The sequence below is a fragment of the Macaca mulatta genome, chromosome 7, assembly GCF_049350105.2.
Source record: "Macaca mulatta isolate MMU2019108-1 chromosome 7, T2T-MMU8v2.0, whole genome shotgun sequence".
In the NCBI taxonomy this organism is placed as follows: domain Eukaryota; kingdom Metazoa; phylum Chordata; class Mammalia; order Primates; family Cercopithecidae; genus Macaca; species Macaca mulatta.
The window spans coordinates 11446319-11469912 of NC_133412.1; the positions used below are offsets into that span (position 1 = coordinate 11446319).

The 23594-nt window shown below is 39.5% G+C and overlaps 1 protein-coding gene across 13 annotated transcripts in view; it reads right to left on the bottom strand.

Moving 5' to 3' along the window:
• The window catches only part of SLC12A6 (solute carrier family 12 member 6), a 103268-nt gene that overhangs the window by 16898 nt on the left and 62776 nt on the right, over positions 1–23594 (bottom strand). For 7 of the 13 annotated variants that reach the window (XM_015141798.3, XM_015141797.3, XM_077939068.1 and 4 more), the window contains 10 exons: positions 12313–12407; positions 10494–10625; positions 9330–9476; positions 7910–7964; positions 6957–7087; positions 6058–6299; positions 3167–3381; positions 1614–1772; positions 1346–1444; positions 1016–1073 (listed from right to left, as the gene is read on the bottom strand). In XM_015141798.3, the coding sequence (XP_014997284.1) occupies positions 1016–1073; positions 1346–1444; positions 1614–1772; positions 3167–3381; positions 6058–6299; positions 6957–7087; positions 7910–7964; positions 9330–9476; positions 10494–10625; positions 12313–12407 (1333 nt within the window). Of the gene's footprint in view, positions 1–1015; positions 1074–1345; positions 1445–1613; positions 1773–3166; positions 3382–6057; positions 6300–6956; positions 7088–7909; positions 7965–9329; positions 9477–10493; positions 10626–12312; positions 12408–18305; positions 18338–23594 lie in introns of all 13 variants that reach the window. The other 6 variants (XM_077939071.1, XM_077939070.1, XM_077939072.1 and 3 more) reach the window with 1 other exon arrangement.

The following is a 23594-nucleotide window of genomic DNA, read 5'->3' on the forward strand; positions in this document are numbered from 1 at the left end:
TAACAGGGGAAAGGGCTAGGTGTGGTGGCTCATGCCTATAAGCCTAGCACTATGGGAGGCTAAGGTGGGAGGACTGCTTGAGGCCAGGAGCTTCAGACCATCCTGGACAACATAGGAAGGCCCCATATTTAAAAAAACAAAAAACCTAGCTGGTGTGGTGGTATGCTCCTGTGGTCCCAGTTAGTTGGGAAGCTGAGGTGGGAGGATTACTTGAGCCCAGGAGGTTGACGCTGGGAGCCATCATTGCACCACTGCACTGCAGCCTGGGCAACAGAGCAAGACCTTATCTCTACATAAATAAGTAGAAAAGAAAAGAAAAGAACAGAATATGAGGAAAGTAAGTTTTAGGCTTTTATTTAGAATGCCAAACACAATTAGATACTTATCTCTCATAAAGGAGATGCTAGAGACACTTGAAATTTTTTTTACTTGCCCTTCTTGACTTTTGGTCTCGTTTCTGAACAGTTCTGGATGGACAGGGAAGTCCTCACTATTCAGACACATTCACTGCTTTTTTGAAGGACTGTATTTAACTGTCTCACATATTCACTAGAAAATACTGGCCCCTTTGGGAACTACATTCGTATATTTTCTTTTTTTTTTTTTAGCCATGGTTGATAATTCAGGTTGGGTTATTTTTTTGAGAAAGGGTCTCACTTTGTCACCCAGGCTGGAGTACAGTGGCATCATCATGGCTCACTACAGCTTTGACTTCCCAGGCTTAAGTGATCCTCCCACCTTGGCCCCCCAAGTAGCTGGGACTGTAGGCGCACACCACCACACCTGGCTAATTTTCATGCTTTTTGTAGAGACAGGGTTTTGCCATGTTGCACAGGCTGGTCTTGAACTCCTGAGCTCAAGCAATCCACCCGCTTTGGCCTCCCAAAGTGCTGGGATTACAGGCATGAGCCACGATGCCTGGCTGTGTTGAGTCTGTAACTGTCTTGGAGCTATGTGGAATGATCAGAAGTCATGGCAGACAGACGTAATTGTTACAAATAAATTAATTACTCACTTGTCTCTGAGAACAACCCCTTCAATACATGCACCAAAAAGGACAACATTGCTTAAATCTACCATATTGACAGTCAAGGAAACTGTTGTTTACCTTCTAACATGAGATAGAAAGTAGATACTCAGGATATTTCTTCTATCAGTAAAATGAGTTGCTAAATACGCCTATAAATTCTTTTTTGAATTTCCTATATGAGGTAGGCAGATTATCTGGCAAGAAGTGAAGTGACAGAAAGCAGGTACCTTTGTTACTCGGATAAAAATACTGATCATCCAGTTCTACTGGATGCTGCTAAGACTGAGACTTAGACTGGATCCATAAAAAGGATACAGACAAAGGAGGTGGTCAGGATGGCAAGGATAGTACCAATGGGAATAGACTTCTGAGCATCTTTCAGATCTCCAGATCTGTTTGATCCAGCCATGATACCTTTAGAGATAAGGGGGGAAAAACCAAGTTAACTTCTTGGACACTTTGATGTTGATACTGACAGCAAAGAGTAGAAGCAAATCTAGGAACCCTGAGAATTCTGCCTCCTGTGAAAAATCACTCCCTGGGTCTGACAGCTTCTAAAACAGACAACAGCCTACATGCTTACCTGTAACAGAGGGAAAGAAGATTCCCACAAGCAGCGTGAAGGAGGTGGTGATGTCAACAAGAACATATTCATGGTTTAAGCTGCCTAAGACATCAGAAGATTTGGCTGAAGGCTTTTCAATGATCTCTCCCTTGGGTAGGTAATTACCCCAAAGATTCTCTGCAGTGGGAAAAATGGGAATTTAAGCAGCAGCAGTATGAAAAACAGATAATTAGATAATTTTCTACCCAAACATTCAAAATCAGGCTCCTCATTTATACAGTTTCTAAAGGTGTGCTTGCTTCTATATGAGCACATGTACACACACACATTGCACAATAAAACACACATAAATAAAAACATAGTGTTCTTTTTTTTTTTTTTTTTGAGACAGAGTCTTGCTGGAGTGCAGTGGCACAATCTCGGCTCGCTGCAAGCTCCGCCTCCCGGGTTCACACCATTCTCCTGCCTCCCGAGTAGCTGGGACTACAGGCGCCCGCCACCACGTCCCGCTAATTTTTTTTATTTTTAGTAGAGACGGGGTTTCACGACGTTAGCCAGGATGGTCTCTATCTCCGGACCTCGTGATCCGCCCACGTCAGCCTCCCAAAGTGCTGGGATTACAGGTGTCAGCCACCTTGCCCAGCCTCTTTTTTTTTTTTTTTTTGAGACAGTCTTGCTCTGTCACCAGGCTGGAGTGCAGTGGCACAATCTCGGCTCACTGCAACCTCCATCTCCCCAGTTCAAGAGATTCTCCTGCCTCAGCCTCCAGAGTAGCAGTAGCTGGGACTACAGGTGCACGCCATCATACCCAGCTAATTTTTGTATTTTTGGTGGAGACTGGGTTTCACCATGTTGGCCAGGATGGTCTTGATCTCTTGACCTCGCAATCCACCCGCCTTGGCCTCCCAAAGTGCTGGGATTACAGGCGTGAGCCACCGCGCCCAGTCAAACATAGTGTTCTTTCTTATCTAATTTAAATATAATTTGACAAAATGATTTGGTATATACAAATACAGTTTAACTTTACTAATGCAAATTAGTAAAAGTTAAACAGACTAAAACTAAATGCCCCACAAATCCCATTATTATTTATTAGTCATCAACACTGTTTCTAACACCTTAATGTAAACTTACTTATGTGCAAAGAAATTTATAGACCAAACATTTATAATAGAAGCCACTTAAGGAATGTTTCAGGAATTTAGCTAAGTTAGGAAGATACATGTGGATGTGGACATTAAAATAGTTCTATTCTGTCAGTGCAGGAAGAACACTGGCAATTTTACAAGAATGCACAGAATAATTTATCCTAAGATTAGAAAGTGATTTGCTCAACTCTGCTCTGAAATGGAGGTGAATTTTAGCAGACATCACTCTGTAAAGGAGTCCTGAATAAGGACAGCTTTACTAATGGAAAAGCAGAAATATGCTGAATTAAGAGCTGTGTGGTATGCTTAAGGAAATTAGCACCATGGCAGTGAATCTTTATGGACAGCAGAAGAATCTAAGATGACAAGGCCTATTTTCCCCAGAAAATAGGAAAAAACTTGTCCAATAACTCCCTAACTTACCTGTAATGATACCACTAGCCAATCCAGGAATGCCCTGGATTGAAGTGACATTATTGTGAACAAAGTATTCATCACAGGTGACATTGAAAAATTGACTCGAGTTACAGAAGAATCCCCATAACTTTGATGGGACTGTCATGTTGTTACTTTCCTTGGTTTTAGAGCAAACGTCAATGTGTCTTGATGAAAGGGTGCGGTTACCCAGCATGCAGACCCTAAGTGAAAAGAAATAGGGAGAAAGATCAAGTAAGGGAAAAAAACACATTACAAAAGAAAAAAAGGAAACAGGTTAGTAAAGGAAACAAGAACCCCATCTTTAAGAGCTTCTACTGTCATGGGTGGGAAGGGAACTAATGTTTATTTATTTATAATTTATTTTAGCACTGTGAATGGCGACTTACATTTTCTGCCAATTTAATCCTTACAGCAACCTCACAATGTATTAGAATTTCTATGTTGTGGATGGAAGCACTGAAGTTTAGGAAGTTAGGGAGTTAATTGAAGGTTAGGGAAATACAGTTATCTGTCCAAGGTCATAGGTGGTAGGTGGCAGTGAAGGAACTCAAATTGAAGAACTGTCTGAAGACATTATGCTGACTCATCTTCCAAAATTTTTGGCTAAAATTGTTAGGTCTAAAAGAATACTGAAGTTCTTTTGTTGTTCTTATAAAGAAAAAAGCACTCCTCTTTTTTTGGCCTAGAAAAGCCTTACATTCTTAACAAACCCCTTGAAAATGTTATGCTAAAGGTTGAATCTTCTGGCTACTGTTGCAAGGAAAACAGCTTGGCCAGAATTAAAAGGCAGATCCCTCTATGGCCTAAGAGAAAACTGTTTTTGAACTTAAGCCTAGACCCAGTGGGAGTGAGGGTAAGGATAACACAAATATTAACCTGCTGGTTTTATTTTTTTCTTTAACCCAGAGACACAAATATAAACAAAGGAATAATACATCCATAGTTAAAATACCTCTCAGGTCCAACAAAGGGACTTTTAAAATCTGTAAAATGATTGAATACATTATTATGAACCATGTACCTATTACTCAGCTTCAACAACTCTCAACATTTCTCAGTCTTGTTTCATGTATTCTAGATTTTTTGTCTTGTTTTGCTGGAATATCTCAAAGAAAATACCATGCATTATGACCGTGTACTAATCAAAAAAGAGGAGAAGTCCCAAAGGTGAACCTGAGACAAAATGGAATTTCCCAAATTGAGATATAACCAGAATGTCAGCTTTAGAAATTGTATGACCCTAGAAAGGACCTTCAGCTATATTACAGTCCCTAGATAAGCAGATTAAAAGTTTAAGATGGAATCTTCTTCTGCCATCATGTAGCGTGGCACAGAAGAAATACTGAATGGGGAGTCAGGAAATCACAGTTCATCTTCTTGCTCTGCCATTAATTAACTTTGAGGTAAGTCATTAAACCTATTGGAACTGTCTTTTTGTCTTGAAAAATCTTTTTTTCTGTAATCTGTTTAAATCAACATAGAACCAATGAGTTTGATCCTCAGATAATCCAGATGACTCTTCAAGATAATTCTGTAACAAAACTACAAATAACACTCAGTGCCAGCTAGTCCCTATGCCACTAGTCAAAGGGAAAAGGGAGCCTGTGAGTCACAGATCTGCACAAATCCATTACTACTTCAAAAAACATACTTTAAAGTACTTGCACTAGGGAGTTGAAGGAGGAGGTAAATGGTGAGAGAGTACTTAATGGGTACAAAGTACATTATTTGGGTAATGGATAAAAGCCCTGACCTAGGCTGGGCGCAGTGGCTCACGCCTGTAATCCCAGCACTCTGGGAGGCCGAGGTGGGCGGATCACTTGAGATCAGGAGTTCAGGACCAGCCTGGCCAACATGGTGAAACCTCACCTCTACCGAAAATTCAAAAATTAGCTGGACACGGTGGTGTGTGCTTGTAGTCCTAGCTACTCGGGAGGCTGAGACTGGAGAATCACTTGAACCCAGGAGGCAGAGGTTGTGTGAGCCAAGATTGCACCACTGCACTCCAGCCTGGGTGACAGAGCAAGACTGTCTCACAAAAAAAAAAAAAAAAAAAAAAAAAAAGAACTGGGTGTGGTGGCACATGCCTGTAATTCCAGCTAATTGGGAAGCTGAGGCAGGAGAATTGCTTGAACCCAGGAGGCTGAGGTTGCAATGAGCCAAGATTATGCCACTGCACTCCAGCCTGGGCAACAAAGTGAGATTCCAACTCTTAATAAAAGCCCTGAATTCACCAATACACAACATGTGCATGTAACAAAATTACACCTGTACCCCCATAAGTTTATACAAATTAAAAAAAATAAAATCAAGGTTGAAAAAAGTAGCTGTATTATAGTATGTAATATTACATATATAGAGAGATGCATGCAAATTGTACAGTATTTCCCTTTATGACTAGTCCATTACAATACTGACAGAAAAAAAAATTTAATTAATTAAACATTTTAGGTAAGATTTTAGGTTTCTTTTGACTCCCCTGATTTTTCATTAGTAAAAGAAATCCAACATTTAAATACCTTATAAAGGCTGCTGGCAATAACTACACTGTCTGCAAAGCCCTTTATGAATAGTTCAAAATATGTATAATTAAAAAAAGATTATGTACAATTATCAGGGAGAAAAAAATCTAATATCTGAACATAAATTATGGTTACAGTTACTAGTTCTATGTTTGGGACATAAGAAAGAGGATGAACAGGACATAGTTTGCTGGGAGGCTTCCTGCCTAGATGGGGAAGGAACTCTAAATGGGCTTATCCAAGAGGGAAAATCTCGGAGAGACTCCATGAAATTCTGACTTAAAATTATCACACCACCAGATATTTTCAATTACTACCCAACAAAGATGGCTAGGCAGAGAGACAGACACGTACGGGAAGTGTGGAGGGGCAAAAGAAGACTTGATGGCTCCAGCATAGATGGCCAAGATGGACACAATGACACAGGCCAGGAAAAGTGAGGCAAACTTGTTCACATAGCGTACGCCGATAAATACCACTAATACCATAAGGACCAAGAAAGCTGTGCCATAGACACGCATGTTATTTAGCATGGCTGCTGATTCCTTGAGTGCATCATCACTGCGAAAGATGGCAGCCCGGGGGACGATATAGACCTGTTAGGTAAAATAAAGGAGAAAATTATGTTATTTAGAAAGAATTAAGTAAAAAGGCTGTATTCGTTTGCATTTACTTTCATAAAAGAAAGCAAAGCTGAGAGACAAAATGACTGGGGAGTTAGCCTAGTTTCTAATAGGATCTGAAATGCCTGCAGAAATGGGATGTCAAGGATTTTTTTTTTTTTTTTTTTTTTTGTCTACATGCTGTTCTGAATAACTACATTTCCAAACGGAGAGAAAGGAATTATTACTTTTATTCATAGGGTTATATAAAGTAATTATGATTATCTTTAACCCTGATTCTACTATCACTACTTTAAATAAACAATATGTCTCAGTGAATAGAGAAATGAGAAGCATTTTATTTCACAGGGATGAAGATATTAAAAAAGATAAACTTTATTTTACTTTTTCCCCACTGGACTTGAACCTCCTGGATGAGGTGGCAGAGTGGTGGCAATCAGGTAGAAATCAGGAACGCAGGCAAAGGGAATTGCAACCTTTCCACCTCATGTTCACGTAAGAGGCCAACTGAGGTTAGCAGTCAATCACCTGATTTATTCCCACAGCTGATCTCAGAAGCTTTCATAGCAAAGAATAAACCAAAATCAATATTTCTTCTATAGTATAGACCACAGTGAAGTCATTACTTACCAGAAAGATTTCAATGGCACCAAGGATGTACATGGCTGCTGCAAATGTGGTACCAAGATAAAAGCAGAGGCCAACAGCCCCACCAAACTCTGGGCCCAGTGCCCGGGAAATCATAAAGTATGAGCCCCCAGCTAAAAGACAAAACAGAAGGTGAATAGGAGAAAGAGTGTGTATTAGTAAGAGGAATATGAATAAAATAGAAATAAGAAAAAAATACATACATGAAGGTTAAATGTTTCAGGCTTCCGCAAACCCTGAATGTGATAAAAAGATTTGCTAGTGGGAAGTAAAAGGTGAAAGTGTTACTGTGGGATATACTGCACATCTAATGTAATGAGCCATATGATGCAATACAGTTTGCCAGCATTACTTTATTTACTATGACACGAGACAGCCCAATAAAATATATTCTGGCCGGGTATGGAGGTTCATGTCTCCAATGGTAGCACTTTGGGAGGACGAGGTGAGAGGACTGCTTGAGGCCAGGAGTTTGAGACTAAACTGGGGTAACATAGTGAGATGTCACCTCTACAAAAAAATTAAACAAACAAAAAAAAATAGCCAGGCATAGTGGTATACACTAGTTCCAGCTACTCAGGAGGCTGAAGTGGGAAAGTAGCTTGAGCCCAGGAGTTGGAGGCTATGTGAGTTATGATCATGTCACTGCACTCCAGCCTGGGTGACAGAGTGAGACTTTGTCTATAAAATATACATATATATTTTCTAATAAAAGCTAAGAATTAATGTATTCTAGTTTAAAAAATAAAGAGATTTTAAAGACAGCATCTTAAAGTCAAGTAGTATCATGTCTATGTCCTATAGACCATTACTCTGTTGTAGCACAGAACAGACTAAATAGTATTCTGTTCTTCAGAAGTTTGCACCTCTAGCTTTATAGTATAAACATAGAGTCAACACTGATAAATCCTGAAATACAACCTTGACCTACTAACCTGGCACCACTCCATTAGTGGCAATGGCACTCATGGAAATAGCAGTCAACATTGTCTGCAGAGAAAGGGAAAGGAGAAGATTGTTACTGTGTAAAGATGACATTTCTATACTACTTCTCCCTTTGTGTTCCAAGAGCACTTGGCAAACATTTAACCCTACCTACTTTTATGGACAGTCATACCTAATGGTATGGAAATAAGATGATACGGTCTAATTCATTGCACTAGTCATACCACTAGTATCTGGAGGATTCTGTCAAAATGCTCCCATATTACTAGGTCAGCTGCTATTAAGAACTGCTAATCTCACTCTGGATTTCCTAGTTACACAGGAAATAGAGCATAGTATACTCAAAAGGAAGAACTAGAGAAATAACTCAGAAAATAGGTTAGAACCTGACTAAAGACTAAATACAATATCAAGAACAATGTTCAGTAAGAAAGGGAATCACTGAAGGCTTCTGGGCACACAGGAACTGCATTTTTAAAATATTACCTGGTAGCAGAGTATAGAATGAACTGCAGATAGGAGGAGCTCGAGGCAGAGTGACTGGTTAGCAGGCTACCATAGTAGTTCAGTGAGAGGTAAAAACTATAGTGGTGTTAGTGTGAATAAAAAGGGCTGAGTGTAAAAGATTTCAGAGAATAGATTAGCGTTGGTAGCTGATTAGATGTGAAAAGCAATTAAGAAGCCAAACACAGCCTTGAGGTTTTAAGCCTGAGAAACTAAAAAAAGGTGGTACCATTAATTTTAAGTTAATAAAAATATGAACTGTGCCTGCTTAACCTGTTTTGCTCATCAGCTGGGGATAATATACAGGTAGGATATAAAGGTCACAGTGATAAAAGAGGAGAGTAGAAACCTATAAAATTCATAGGTGTGGCTGGGATACATAATTAGGAGAAGTTTAACTTAAAGGAAGATAAAAATGTTCTCAGTAGAGAGAAGACCTGGAAAGAACATCTGAATTTCTAAGGAAGGGATAAGGGAAGAAACTTCAAAACCAAATAAAAAAAAAACACAAATACCCCTCACATCCCCCATAACCTGTCTTGTTTCTTAATATATACTGGAGTAGCACATCACGTTTTCTAACACATTTTCTGTCACAGCTTTGGTGCTATCAAGCTCAAACAGTTTGGATTCTGAATTCTTTGAAGACAGGAACTTTATCTTCCATTTCCAGTTGAAGTCTTGCTTCCTAATTTCTAGTACATAATATAATAGATAGCAAGCAGTGACGAATAGGCACTGAATAACTGAAAATCCTTTAGATTTTAATATCAGAATAATTTCTTCTGTTGAGATCATGAGTCCTTCCCTAAGTATTCTTTGTTTTATTCCCAAAGAGGTCGTGTGCATCTACTCTTGAGAACTTGCAACATTCAGGTGATCTCCAGGAGCCAGTGTGGTACTTACACAGCAGCAGCAGATAAGGACAATTGCAAAAGCCTGAAGAACTCCAGCGGTGCCCACCACCCATGTAAGGCGTAAAAAAAGGATCACTCCAAAAATATTTTGTAGACACGGGAGGTAGACACCCATGAAGGTACCCATTTGGGGGGTCTAGAAAGAAAGACATTGACAAAAAATTAAACAGTTATCCTAAGGAGAGGTTTTTATTCTTTTATATAACTTGTTCCCTAACTACCATATTAATCTCCAAGCAGAGATTGTAAGTTTAATCAATATCTTCAAAAGGACACATATAAAATCTCCATCTTTCAAGTGTTTATCACCATACTCTTATTATTCCTACAGCTATACATTTTAACTTTACAAAGGTTCCCGCATGTTTTTATTGTACATAGGCATCTGGCCACGAATAAACTTTTACGCACACCCACAATTTAAAATTTTGTTTTTCAAAGCTGTTGGCTTTTCTCATTTAAAAACAATAAGGACTTGATGGAATGTCTTCAGAATTTGGCATAAATTCTTCACAGTAGTTGGTAAATAAAATAGATGGTAAAATGAAGATCTGAAGGCTGTTTTATCCCTTTTTCAAAGAGCTGAACAACCAGAATGGTAAACTGAATGTCTTATATTTTCATTTTGAGACAAACTGATGTTTGGTCTTTGAGAAACCCAACAACTTCACAACAGACAGATGGCATCAGCAGATGGGTATGGACACTCTTCTCTTGAAAAGCTATTCCCTCTTCCTGAATGCTCTTTTCCCACATAGCTCACTCCCTCACATCGCTAGATCTCTCCTCAAATATCACCTTGTCAGAAAGGCTTTCCCTGTCCAACCTATGTAAGTAGCAACGCCCTCCACTCTGGCTCCCGTGCCAATTTTAGTCTCTTTACTCTGCTTAATTTTTTGCTAGGGCATTTATCAACACTTAATATGTTATGTATTTTGGCAGTTAAAACAGCTTGAGGATGGTATCCTCACATTAGAATTTAGACTACATCGTATGTTTTGTTTGTGCTATGACCCTGGTGCCCAGAACAGTTCCAGGCACCTATCAAGCATTTAATAACTAGCTGCTGAACACAGAATGGTGCCTTAGGTATTTCCTTCTTTCTTATATACAGGGCGCTTTTTCTGTATTCTTTGTTCTTCTGAGGCCTCACCTTGGTGGGCTTCTTTTTCCCTTCAGTGATGTTTTCTGCCTCTTCATGTTCCTTTGCTCCTTGAGTCAGATTAGTGTAATTGGCCATGCGGCTGAGAAGAGAGGACACCTTCGGTCTGGTGTCCATTTCTTCCTATAAAGCCAGTGACACGGAAGAAATGAGCGACAAACAACACTGAACATAAGCATCAAAATAATCTTGCTACCAGAAAACTTCAAATCAAATGAAAAAATATTTCACAGGTAGGCCAGGTGCAGTGGCTCACGCCTGTAACCCCAGCACTTTGGGAGGTCAAGGTGGCTGGATCACCTGAGGCTGGGAGTTCGAGACCAGCTGGCCAAGATGGTGAAACCCCGTCTCTACTAAAAATGCAAAAATCAGCTGGGTGTGGTGGCACGTGCCTGTAATCCCAGCTACACGGGAGGCTGAGGCAGGAGAATCGGCTTGAACCCAGGAGGCAGAGGTTGCAGTGAGCCGCGATCGTGCAACTGCACTCCAGCCTGGGCAACAGAGTGAGGCTCCAGCTCAAAAAAAAAAAAAAAGAAATAAAGGTACATTGAAAGGCATGGTGGCTCACACCTGCTATCCTAATGCTTTGGGAGGGCAAGGCAGAAGGATCTCTTGAGCCCAGGCATTCAAGACCAGCCTGGCCAACAGAGTGAGACCCTGTCTCTGAAAAAAATTTAAAAATCAGTCAGGTGTGGTGACATGTGCCTGCAGTCCCAGCTACTAGGGAGGCTGAGGTAGGAGGCTCCCTTGAGCCCAGGAGGTCAAGCTGTGATCGTACCACTGCACTCCAGCCTGGGTGACAGAGCAAGACCCTGTCTCAAAAACAAACTAAAAAAAAAAGGTACATTGAGAGAAGTGGCACTTGCATCATTGTCGAAAGCCAGAAAAAGGTAGTGCTGAAATAAACCAGGCTCCTTTCAACAACCTAGCCACAGCTTATGGAGCCTGGCCACAGAGTCATGTTGTCTTATTCAGATAAGATATACAGGTCCTCTTCATTATGGTAAGTGAAATAAGCCAGACACAGAAAGATAAATAGCACATGATCTCACTTACATGTGGGATCTAAAAAGTAGAACTCCTAGTAATAGAATGGTGGTTACCAGATGCTTGGGGTATACATAGGGAAGGGGGAAAGGTTAGTCACAAGATACAAAGTTTCAGTTAGGCAGGAGAAATAAGTTTTTGAGATCTATTGCACATAGCATAGCGACTACAGTTAACATATTGTATATTTCAAAATTGCTAAGAAAGTAAAATTCAAATATTTTCATCACAAGTATACAAGGTGATAGATATGCTAATTAGCTTGATTTAATCATTCCACAATGTATACAAATATCGAAATATCACATTGTAATCCATAAATATATACAATTATTATTTGACAATTAAAAAAAAGACATACAGGTCCTGCAATCTGGAAGCCTGCTTCCCACAGTGATTTTTGTTTAGTTAGTTCTAAGGCAAATAATAGTCTTTCCAGACAAAGGGTGGAGAAATACACTGATTTATACTTAGAAGAAAGATTATTCTAATAAAAACAATTAAATCACAATTGAATTAGATTGCAAGGTAATCGATATGTCCAAGAAGTCAAACTCCTCTTCCTTACTACATAACAATTTGATTTAATAGTTACTCACTATAATTAGATTACACAGACAAAATTTACAAGTTACAATAATCATGATATTTTAACATTAAATTATACAGCTTGTAAAATTTTAAAACCAAATGGGGTAAAATATGGCTATCATGAGATCTCTGTTTCTAAAGTCTCAGTCCATAGTTTTCTCCAAAATATTACCTCAAAGAGTGCCAAATTTTTATCAAAATATTCATCTCCTTCTTCATAATTGGAATTATTGAGATAAGCGTTTCGAGCTTTTTTATGTCCATCGTCTGGGAAAAAAAAAAGTAGGCCAAGTTAGTTTCTCACTGGTTTCTGATGAAGAAACATCAGCACCAGATTAGTTATGTTGCTTCAGTATTAATATAACCTATTTTCATATTCAAATTTAATCTTAGAGAGAATTCAACCAGCATTGCTTGGAGAATATGGCCCCCTCTCCAGCAGGAACAAAAATAAAACTCTGAGTAGTAAACATGGGTCATTCCTTTCCTGAACAAGAATAAAGACCCCTAGAGACACTATTCTTTTGGAATTCCAGCCCATGAAGACTCTACTCTTTTTTTTTTTTTTTTCCAAGATGGAGCCTCGTTCTGTCGCCCAGGCTGGAGTACAGTGGCACAATCTCAGCTCACTGCAACCTCCGCCTCCCTGGTTCAAGAGATTCTCCTGTCTTAGCCTCCAAGTAGCTGGGATTACAGGTGCATACCACCAGGACCAACTGATTTTTTGTATTTTTAAAAGAGATGGGGTTTCACCACGTTGGTCAGGCTGGTCTCGAATTCCTGGCCTCAAGTTATCCGCCCACCTCAGCCTCCCAAAGTGCTGGGATTACAGGTGTGAACCACTTTCACCCAGCCGAGACTCTATTCTTAAAATGACCTAAGTTTAGGAGAAAAAAAAATATTGAGTATATACTCAGGGTATAATACTGTGTTAGATGTAGTCTCCTTTACACACTATTGCTGCTGATAATGACAGTAAAAGCTCTCTGCCTCCACAGCTGTCTGACCTTTTTATAAATTATATGAAGTTTTGATTTGCATTTCTCTGATGATTTCAGTGATGAGCATTTCATACCAGTCAGAATGGCAATTATTAACAAATCAAAAATAACAGATGTTGGTGAGGTTGTGGAGAAAAAGAAACGCTTATACACTGCCAGTGGGAATGTAACACAGCCACTGTGGAAAGCAATTTGGAGATTTCTCAAAGAACTTAGAACTACCATTCCACTCAGCAATCCCATTACTGGGTATATACCCAAAGGAAAATAAATCATTCTACCAGAAAGACACATGCACTTGTATGACCATTACATACAACTGAAACCCAACCTTCAAGCCAAAGACAGTTTAAAGGCTAGCTACAAGTCCCGGATAAATCCACGCACTGGATTGAGAACCTCTCTTCCTGTTCGGCATACTTTCCTCCGATTGATTACCCACCCTTCACCTATTTTACGTATATCTACCCTTCCCTAACTGGTTTTTTTACACTGTCATGCCCACCTTTCAGTGATGCCTTTGTTTTAGCCTTTTTTGCATACTCACAAACCAATCAGCATGCACTCCCCCATTCTGAGCCCATAAAGGCCCCAGCCCCAGCCCCAATGAAAGACAAGAGACCACCCTCACATGCCCTCTCGGCTGAGAACTGTTTCTCATCATTCAGTAAAATTCTTCTCCACCCTCCTCACCCTTTGATCATCAGCACAACCTCATTCTTCTTGGATGTGGGACAAGAACTCAGGACCCACCAAACACAGGTACAAAGAAGGCTGTAATACTGTGGCCCTCCACGCTCCACCAGTGAAGGGCAGCTACCCCACACGACAGGAAGCAGCAGTAGGCCGGAGCAGGGGCAACAGGACTGACAGATCTGTTAACATACAGCCGTCCTGCAGATGGTAGGACTAAAAGAGCTATTAGCACACTGTAATACTCCCCCTGAGGTTTCAGGGTTGCGGACACCAGTTTGGGCGCCACCATGTTCCCCTCAGTGTGACATGCCTGGTCCAGCAGCAAGCCCCACATACAGCCCGCTTCTGCCTCACTACTTAGAGCAGCCAGCTGGACACTGCACTTGCTCGCTCACTCACCCCCTCCTACCAGGGGCTGAGTGTGCAGTTGCCAACGGCTGCAGGATCTGCACTGGAGTGCAAGCCAGGCACAGCCCAGCAGGCTGAATAGACGGGGCATCTCTTCTGGTGAGCTCGGGCCTGAGAAAAGCCTGGGCATGGATGTTGCTGGCTGGAGGTCTCTGGCTGGCAAAGTAGCCAAGAAAAATCCTGTGTCACTATGCTTCCTACATGGGTGAAAGGATTACCTATACCCCAATCCTCAGCATCATGCGATATACACATGTAACAAACCTGTACATGTACCCTCTAAATCCAAAATAAAAGTTGAAAAAAAACAGGGCAGGTGTGGTGACTCATGCCTGTAATCCTAGAACTTTGGGAGGCCCAGGTGGGACGACTGCTAGAGCTCAGGAGTTCCGGACCAGCCTGGGCAACATTGAGACCCTGCTGCTACAAAAAATTTTTAAAAATTAGCAGGGCATAGTGGTGCGTACTTATAGTTCCAGCTATTCAGGCAGGAAGATATCTTGAGCCCAGGAGTTCAAGACTGCAAATGAGCTGTGACTGATCCACTGCACTCCAGCCTGGGTAACAGGGTGAGACCCTGTCTCGGGGGCAAAAAAGTTGAAAAAAGAAAAAATTATGTCATTTAACTACAGTTTTGTACAAACCCTTCCACATTTTTTTTTTAATGTTAAAAGAGGCATCTGACAAAACTTTGGTGAAAGAGCTATGAGGAAAAAAAGAGACCCGGTCTATAAGACAGCAAACTTTGTTTTATTTGAGCACTTCCTTAACTTTGTTTCATTATTATGCAAAAGTTATATAATTACAGAGTCTGGCAGGAGAGAAGAGAAAAATTTTAAAAAAACATAAATGCTATTAAAAACTAAGATTTTTAATACTGGGGAAATCAATACCAATATAAAAATTAAAGAATTAAAAACCCTATAAGCTTACATGTATAAGGATGGGCTTGAGAAACAGCCAATAAACTATTAAAATTACTGGGTCACGTCAAAGGGCACAGAGCCAAACTGAACGGGTTCCCAATGCCCCAAAATGGAATAATATAAACATTAAAAATAATGTGATGGATTAAAATGCAAATTTATGAAATACTCAAAATGATATTCTGAAAAATTAGTCACCTTTGCAGGGTTAAGGAAACAACACATGCCTCTGAAAAATAACATTAATAAATAGAAAAAAAAAAAAAGGAAAGAAGCAATCATCTTGCCTTTCTTGCGCCAACTGTATTTCAGGGTAACCAATAATTAAAAGAAAATTTCTTCCTTATAGAAGCATTCTAGCTTATTAATGATAGATGGAATGATAGAAAAAAATCACTAATGAAATAACGGATTTAGGCAACGATCATCAATGGTTGTTAAAACCATTAGGTGAAAGGCTGAGGCAGAACTTTACAATGGATGGATGAGGGTGATCTGGAGCCTGCTAATCAGCCTTAACATCTCTGAAGGTAGGACGACACAATCTCCTATAATACAATGAAAAATACACTGTACAAGCTACGATGTATTCTTGCCAAAAGAATGGAAATTGAATCTAATCAAGCTTCGAAATCTATCAGTTCAAAGAAAACACAAAGGAGGAACATGTTAAACATTAGAAGGATCTAATCACCAAATTCAGAATATAAGAAATTTTACGAGATGATCTGACTTCTTCAGCAAATAAATAGCATAAACTTAAAAGGTGAACTTTTATAGATAAAAGAGACTTAAAAAACATATCAACTAGTTGCAAATGAACATTGTTAGGATCCTGACTCAACAAATCAAAGGTAAAAAGGCATTTTTAAAACAAAAAATAAGCGAAAATATATCACTTATTTTTTTTAAAAGGGCAAGTAAAATCATATGATGTCTGGAATTTTCTTTAAAACAATTTAGGGAAAAGTTAGGTAGGATCTTGAAAACAGATTTGTAACACTGATGAAGCTGGGTGATGCATTCAGAAAAGTTCATTATGCTATTCTACTTTTGTGTACCTTTGATATTTTCAGTAACAAAAAGTTATAAAAAGAAAGAAAAATGTAATTATTTTCCTCTTCCTAATAGCTCCAGAAAATTCTAAAGAGTACAGCTTAAAATTATTACCACTTTTGAGTACTTCATTTATTCAACGAATATTTATTAAACTCCTAGGATGTACTAGGTACTGTTCTGGGTCCTAGGGGTATAGCAGTGGACATGGCAGTTAAAGACCCTGCCTTCACTGTGCATATACTGAAGTTACAGAAGACAGAAAGTAAAAACAGCAGCAGCAGCAATAAAAAAACAAGACAAAATAAAAACAAACAAAAAACCCAAAAAGAATTTCAAGGAGTGGTAAGTTCAAGGAAGAAAATCAAATATGTACTGGGAGAGACTATGACTAGGGAGGGGAATGATGACTTCATATAAGATCATTGGTGTGCTGATAAGCAGCCTCTAAAGAGTTAAAACAAACCCCTGACTTACAGTACTTGACAATTTCTGTGGTATAAATACTCACGCATGGCCATTTTCAAACTACTAATGTGAAAACGATGAACCTGGTTTTGGGAAGAGATTCGCATAACTGGCTCTTGTGAGCTGATATGAGCTGGCTGCAGCACACTCCTGGCATAGGACAGTAAGGAAAAGCCTACATTTCAGGCAGAGGGAATATAGCAATTTTAAAAGATCCTAAAGCAGAAACAATTTTAGTGAATTCATAAAGCAGAAAGGACAATATAGCTAAAGGAGAGTGAGGAAAGGAGAGCATATTTAGAAAGACAGAAAGGATCCAGACCACATAAGTTAGTTAATGGATAGTTCTTCCAAATCCATTTATTGAATAGTCCCTCCTTTTCTGACTGAAACAACATGATGTGGTTGGGGCAAAGGAGAGAGTAATGTGAGAGTGTGCAAATGTTCATTTGGGAAGCAGGGGTAATATAGATAACTTTTTTTTTTTTTTAAAGAAGAGATTATAAAGAAGCAGAAAAAGTGGGACAAATAATTTAGGATGGCACAATGGTCCAAGTATATCAATAATACCAGTAATATAAATAGACTAAGACAAAGAGACTGGATTAAACAATAAAATCTAGACATACACTATTCATAAGAGATATAAGGGCATACAAAAGCTGAACATCAATAAAACATTAAGGAAAGAGATACATCAAGCAAATACTAACCAAAAGAAAGCTGATATAATTTTATTAGTATCAGATATATTTGTAAGAGAAAAATTTTATTAGGAATTAGAAGGTAATCACATAATAACAAAAGGTTTAATCCACCAGGAAGGTATGACAATTTTATTTATCATTATTATTAGCTTTTGAGACAGGGTCTCACTCTTACGCCCAGTCTGGAGTACAGTGGTGCGATCACGGCTCACTGCAGCCTCGACCTCCTGGGCCCAAGAGATCCTCCCACCTCAGCCTCCCAAGTAGCTAGGACTACAGGCTCATGCCACCATCAATAGCTAAGTTTTGGATTTTTTTTGTAGAGATGAGGGTTTGCCATGTTGCTTCGTATTCCTGGGCTCAAGCCATCGGCCTGCCTCAGCCTCCCAAAGTGCTGGGATTACAGGCGTGAGTCACTGGGCCTGGCTGGCACAACAATTTTAAACACACATCTATTGTTTAGTTATTATTATTTTGCTTACCAAATTACCTACAAATTTACTGGCATTTTAAACAACACAGTTTATCATCTATTTGTTTGGGTTGGATTTTCTAAAGTCTGACAATCTGTCTTTTGAACTGCCAAGTTCAGCCCATCAACCTTAGTGATTAACATATTCAGACAGGGTTCTAACATCTTTTTACTTGTTCTTTCTCTATGATTCATTCTCATCCTCTGTCTCTGTCTCTCCCACTCTTTGGATTTTCTGGTTTGTTTTTCCCTAATGCCATTTTCCCCTCTAGTTTCCATCCTCTATTTCTGTTCTTTTAGCAATGACCCTTGAAATTTTACTACATATTTTACTTAAATTTTTAAATAAGTTTAAACAATTGCTTGACATCCTCCTGAACAACACAAAGACTTTCTAATACTTCAATTCCAACTTTCTCCTCCTGACTTACCTAATATTGGTGTCCAACATTTCCAGTAGTCTCTTTAAAAAAAAAAAAAAAAAAAACCTCCATAAATAAGATATTAGAGTTGTTTTATAGAGACAACACTGATTTGGGTTGATGTACAAGTTTACTAGTTCATGTATTCACTACTCTTTCTTACATTTCAGACAACTAGTCTTCTAGGATCATTTTATTCTTTCTTGAGGTATATTCCTTAGAATTCCTTTAGGTTTCTCAAACTCAGCACTATGGAATTTTGCAGCAAATAATTACTTATTGTGGAGGACTGTCCTGTGCACTGTAGAATGTTTAAGAGCATCCCTGGCCTCTACTCATTAGATGCCAGTAGCACCTCCAGCAGTGACTGTCAGAGATGTCTCCAGGCTGAGCGCAGTGGCTCTCTCCTGTAATCTCAGTACTTTGGGAAGCCACGGCAGGAGGACTGCTTGAGGGCAGGAGTTTGAGTGAGACTAGCATGAGCAACATTGTGAGACCCTGTCTCTACAAAATTTTTGTGTATACTTATTTGTGTTTTCTGGCTTGTGTTTGTGGCTTTGTGTTTTGGTATTGAGAATTCTTCTGTCATTCTGTTGTTCCTTTGATGAACTGTCCTTTGTGGCTGCTTACAAGATCTTTTCTTAGATATTCTGCAGTTTCATTAAGATGTATCTAGGTGTAGTTTTTTTTGTTTACACTATTTACCTATTACTAAGCTACTGTTTCAACTTTTTTATTTCTTTCTTTCTTTTCTTTTCTGTAAGTTCCATTTATTTTCCTTCTCTTTAAACAGTCTTTTATTCCTGAGGAGTTTGCTCCTCTTCCTAACTACATCCTTTACTGATTTAAACATTTAATAGAATCTTGTATCCCAGTGTCAGGACCATGTCATTTCTCTTAAGGGTTATGGGAGTAAGAGTTCAACATACTACCTCTCTGCTATTCAAGAACAATGATGCTCTTATAAAAATCTGGCATGAGACAATCCTGTTCCATTCTGCTACCTGCTGTCCAAGCCACTTCCTAGCAGCTCTGGCTCCCCTTGCTGCATCCCTGGCACCTCTATGTTTGGACCTCTCTAGTCTCAAGTTTCAGGTGAAATCACCACAACTTTTATGACAATTTGATTTATTATTATCATCAGACAGTCTGGATCCTGGCTGTTTCTGGCCCACCCTCCATTTGCTTGCTTACCTTTTTTAGAAAGGTAGAATATCCCTGGATATTTTTGTCTACATTTTATGAGACCAATGATGCCTCCAATATCGTCCTACTCATGGTCTACTTGTGGTAGTGTTGTATAATGGGAGGCTCCCATAGAGTTCCTGGTCAATCATGGCTTGTGGAACAGTCATGAAAGGTCAAGGCTTTCCAAGGGAAGAAATGAAGCTTTCATCAAGTGTGGTTATACCAAAAGGCATGAAATTAGAAGTGGTTATATTGAAAGGCATGGATTAATTTTTGGCTTGAATATCCTGGTGGCAAACCATGCTGCTTTAGAGTTCAGCCTTCAAAACTTTAGGTCACTCTTGTGACCCCAGGAAATACCAGATGGAATGGAACTTCTAGTTTCTGAATAGCAAATAATCTTTACTCTGCAGGAACTAAGAACCAAATCCATATTCCAGGGCTCTTTTAGGATTATTCAGAATCCTAAGATGAGTCCTTTGAAGGATCCCCGCTGAGAGTGGCCTCAGTAATGGTTTGCATTACATCACCTATCAGATTACTATTATGTTTCTTTTTTTTTTTGAGACAGGGTCTTGCTCTGTCACCCAGGCTGCAGTGCAGTGGCACAATCTCAGCACACTATGACCTCCGCCTCCCGGGTTCAAGCAATTCTCCTACCTCAGCCTCCTGAGTAGCTAGAATTACAGGCACCTGCCACCATGCCTGGCTAATTTTTTTGTATTTTTAGTAGACCAATTTTTTTTGCATTTTCAGTTTTGCCATGTTGGCCAGGCTGGTCTCGGACTCCTGACCTCAGGTGATCCGCCCGCTTCAGCCTCCCCAACTGCTGGGATTACAGGCATGAGCCACCATGCCCAGACAATATTATGCTTCTTTTTTCTCATTTTACTATCTAAATAATGCTGATATTTTTGGGAAACTTACTGGTGTTTCACTGCATAATTCAAATGAAAACTGATAGGATGGTTCTACTAAAGATTTCAGATTTCTGTTTTTTATGGCATACTTTTTTTTGTAAACAGAAAAAAAGGAAACCAAAGGTCTTACTATTTATAAACACTTTCTTGTTGTGATGTTATTACTTCCATAATGTTGCATTTGTCAATTACCACTTATACTATAATTTGGGCCCCAGATAAATCTCAAGTTTCTCCTTTAGCTTCCTAATCTTGCCAAATGGCCTTTGCTGGTCTGAGCTAGGCAAGAGAGCAGTAAGTGTACTTAATTTCCCTTGGCACAGGTTTGGGTTTGTACTATGTGAGTATGTGAATCTGAAAAAGCTGAAAGGTTATCCCAAATGCTATAATGTTTTTGATTTTATACTTTGTCTTGCCATTGATCTATTAAGGAAACCATGTCATTTGTCCTGGAGAGTTTGTGATGGTCTGGGTTTTGATGATGGCATCCGTGTGATGCTGTTTAACATGTTCTTTTTTTTTTTTTTGTAATTCCTATAAATTGGTAGTTGAATCTAAAAGCTTAATCACATTCAGTACTTCTAGGAGGGTAGGGAGGAAAACTGCTTCACAGTGGTTTTATGATCTGCCAGGAGGTACACGTCACTGTCATCTGGTTGTCTTTCCTTTTGAGATATTAGCAATTGTTGATGAGTAATGCCTAGCTCCATTAATTTATGAGAGGTTGCTAAATGGTAATATTCTCATTCTATTATTGTTCCTTCATTTATTAGCTGGAATACCTCTATATAAAGAGACATTTCCTTTAATCTACTATTTGATTACCAAGTGGTTCAGTTAAAAACAGGACAAATAATTCTTTCCCTTTACTGACTGGTTCTCAGAATAATTGGTTCACTAAATGCTCCAACGATGACCAATTAGTTGTAGGTTTTGTTTTGTTTTGTTTTAGAGACAGGGTATCACTCTGTTGCCCAGGCTGGAGGAGTGCAGTGGCACCATCACAGCTTACTGTAGCCTCCAGAGTAGCTAGGACTATAGGTGTGTGCCACCATGCCTAGTTAATTATTTTTTGCTTCTTTGTAGAGATGGGTTCTTGCAATGTTGCCCAGTCTCCTCTTGAACCCCTGGCCTCAAGCAATCCTCCTACCTCCCTCCTCAGCCTCCTGAAGTGCTGGGACTACAGACATGAGCCATTGTGCCTGGCTAGTTTTTTAAATTAACAATATGAATTCATAAACTTAAATATTGGGTTTTTACTGTATTAGTCCTTTCTCATGCTGCTATGAAGAGATACCCGAAACTGGGTAATTTATAAAGAAAAGAGGTTTGGCTGAGCACAGTGGCTCACACCTCTAATCCCAGCACTTTGGGAGGATGAGGCAGGTGGATCACTTGAGGCTCAGAGTTTGAGACTAGACTGGCCAACATGGGGAAACCCTATCTCTACTGAAAATACAAAAATTAGCCAGGTGTGGTGGTGGATGCCTGTAATCCCAGTTACTTGGGAGGCTGAGGAAGGAAAATCACTTGAACCTGGGAGACTGCGGTTGCAGTACGCCGAGATCATGCCACTTTACTCCAGTCTGGGTGACAGAGCAAGACTCTGTCTCAAAAAACAAAACAAAAAACGAAAACAAAAAAAAGAGAGAGAAAAGAGGTTTAACTGACTCAAAGTTCAGCATGGCTGGGGAATCCTCGGGAAACTTATAATCATGATGGAAGGCCCCTCTTCAAAGGGCAGCAGGAGAGAGAATGAGTACAAGGAGGGGAAATGTGTGATGCTTATAAAACCATCAGCTCTTGTGAGACTCACTCACAATCATAAGAACAACATAGAGGAAACCGCCCCCATGATCCAGTTACCTCTCACAAAACGTGGGGATTATGGGAATTACACGTCAAGATGAGATTGGGTGGGGACACAGCCAAACAATATCAGGTATGTTTGAAATCAAATGCTTTTTCAACATCTATTAAGATTATTACATGATATTTTTATTTTAATTTGTTAATATAATGAATTATATAAATTAACTTTCAACATTAAACCAACCATGGATATCTAGCAGAAACTCAACTTGAGGATGGGGGTAATTTAAAAAAATATGTTGCTTGATTCAGATTGCAAATATTTTGTTCAGGATTGTAGATATATTCCTAAGTAAGGTTGGCCTATACTTTTTTTTAAATCTCATATTGCCATTCTTAAGTTTTGGTTATCAAGGTTGCAAAAGCCTCAAAACTGAGGTAGTGGTTACTTGGTTTTCTATTCCTTATGAGAGACTGACTGCAGAAGACTGGAATTATTTTTCCTTGGATGCCTGATAAAACTTTTAATAATGCCAGGACCCATGGCTTGTTTGCTTGCTAGCTTTCTAAAAAGATTTTTGGCCGGGCGCGGTGGCTCAAGCCTGTAATCCCAGCACTTTGGGAGGCCGAGACGGGCGGATCACGAGGTCAGGAGATCGAGACCATCCTGGCTAACACGGTGAAACCCCGTCTCTACTAAAAAATACAAAAAACTAGCCGGGCGAAGTGGCGGGCGCCTGTAGTCCCAGCTACTTGGGAGGCTGAGGCAGGAGAATGGCGTGAACCCGGGAGGCGGAGCTTGCAGTGAGCTGAGATCCGGCCACTGCACTCCAGCCTGGGCGACAGAGCATGACTCCGTCTCAAAAAAAAAAAAAAAAAAATTTTTAAGTGGAAAGCTACACACATACACACACACACACACACACACACACACACACACACACACACACACACGGAAAAGTTCACCAATCACAGGTGTACAGCTTGATTCGTTATTACAATAGCAGTTTCACCCTCCCATATATCTCCTCAGCCTGATCTTGAGTTTTGCAAGATACTTGATGAGTCAGTGGGAACAGTAGATACATTAAAATAACTGTGCCTTGTTGACAGTAAAAACATTTAGAAGGACTGGAAAGGGCTTTTATATATCCAATTCAACAGCAAAGGTCTGAAAGATGTTATTACAAATTCAATTAAGCAGGCAAGGCAACTGAACCAGTTTTTCACCTACCAGGCCAAGTTAACCTAAACAAGGTTTTTAGGGAGAGCTGGGAAGATTTTCTTTTCTTTTTGCTTTTTTTTTTTTTTGTTTGAGACAGAGTCTCACTCTGCCGCCCAGGCTGGAGTGCAGTGGTGCGATCTCGGCTCACTGCAA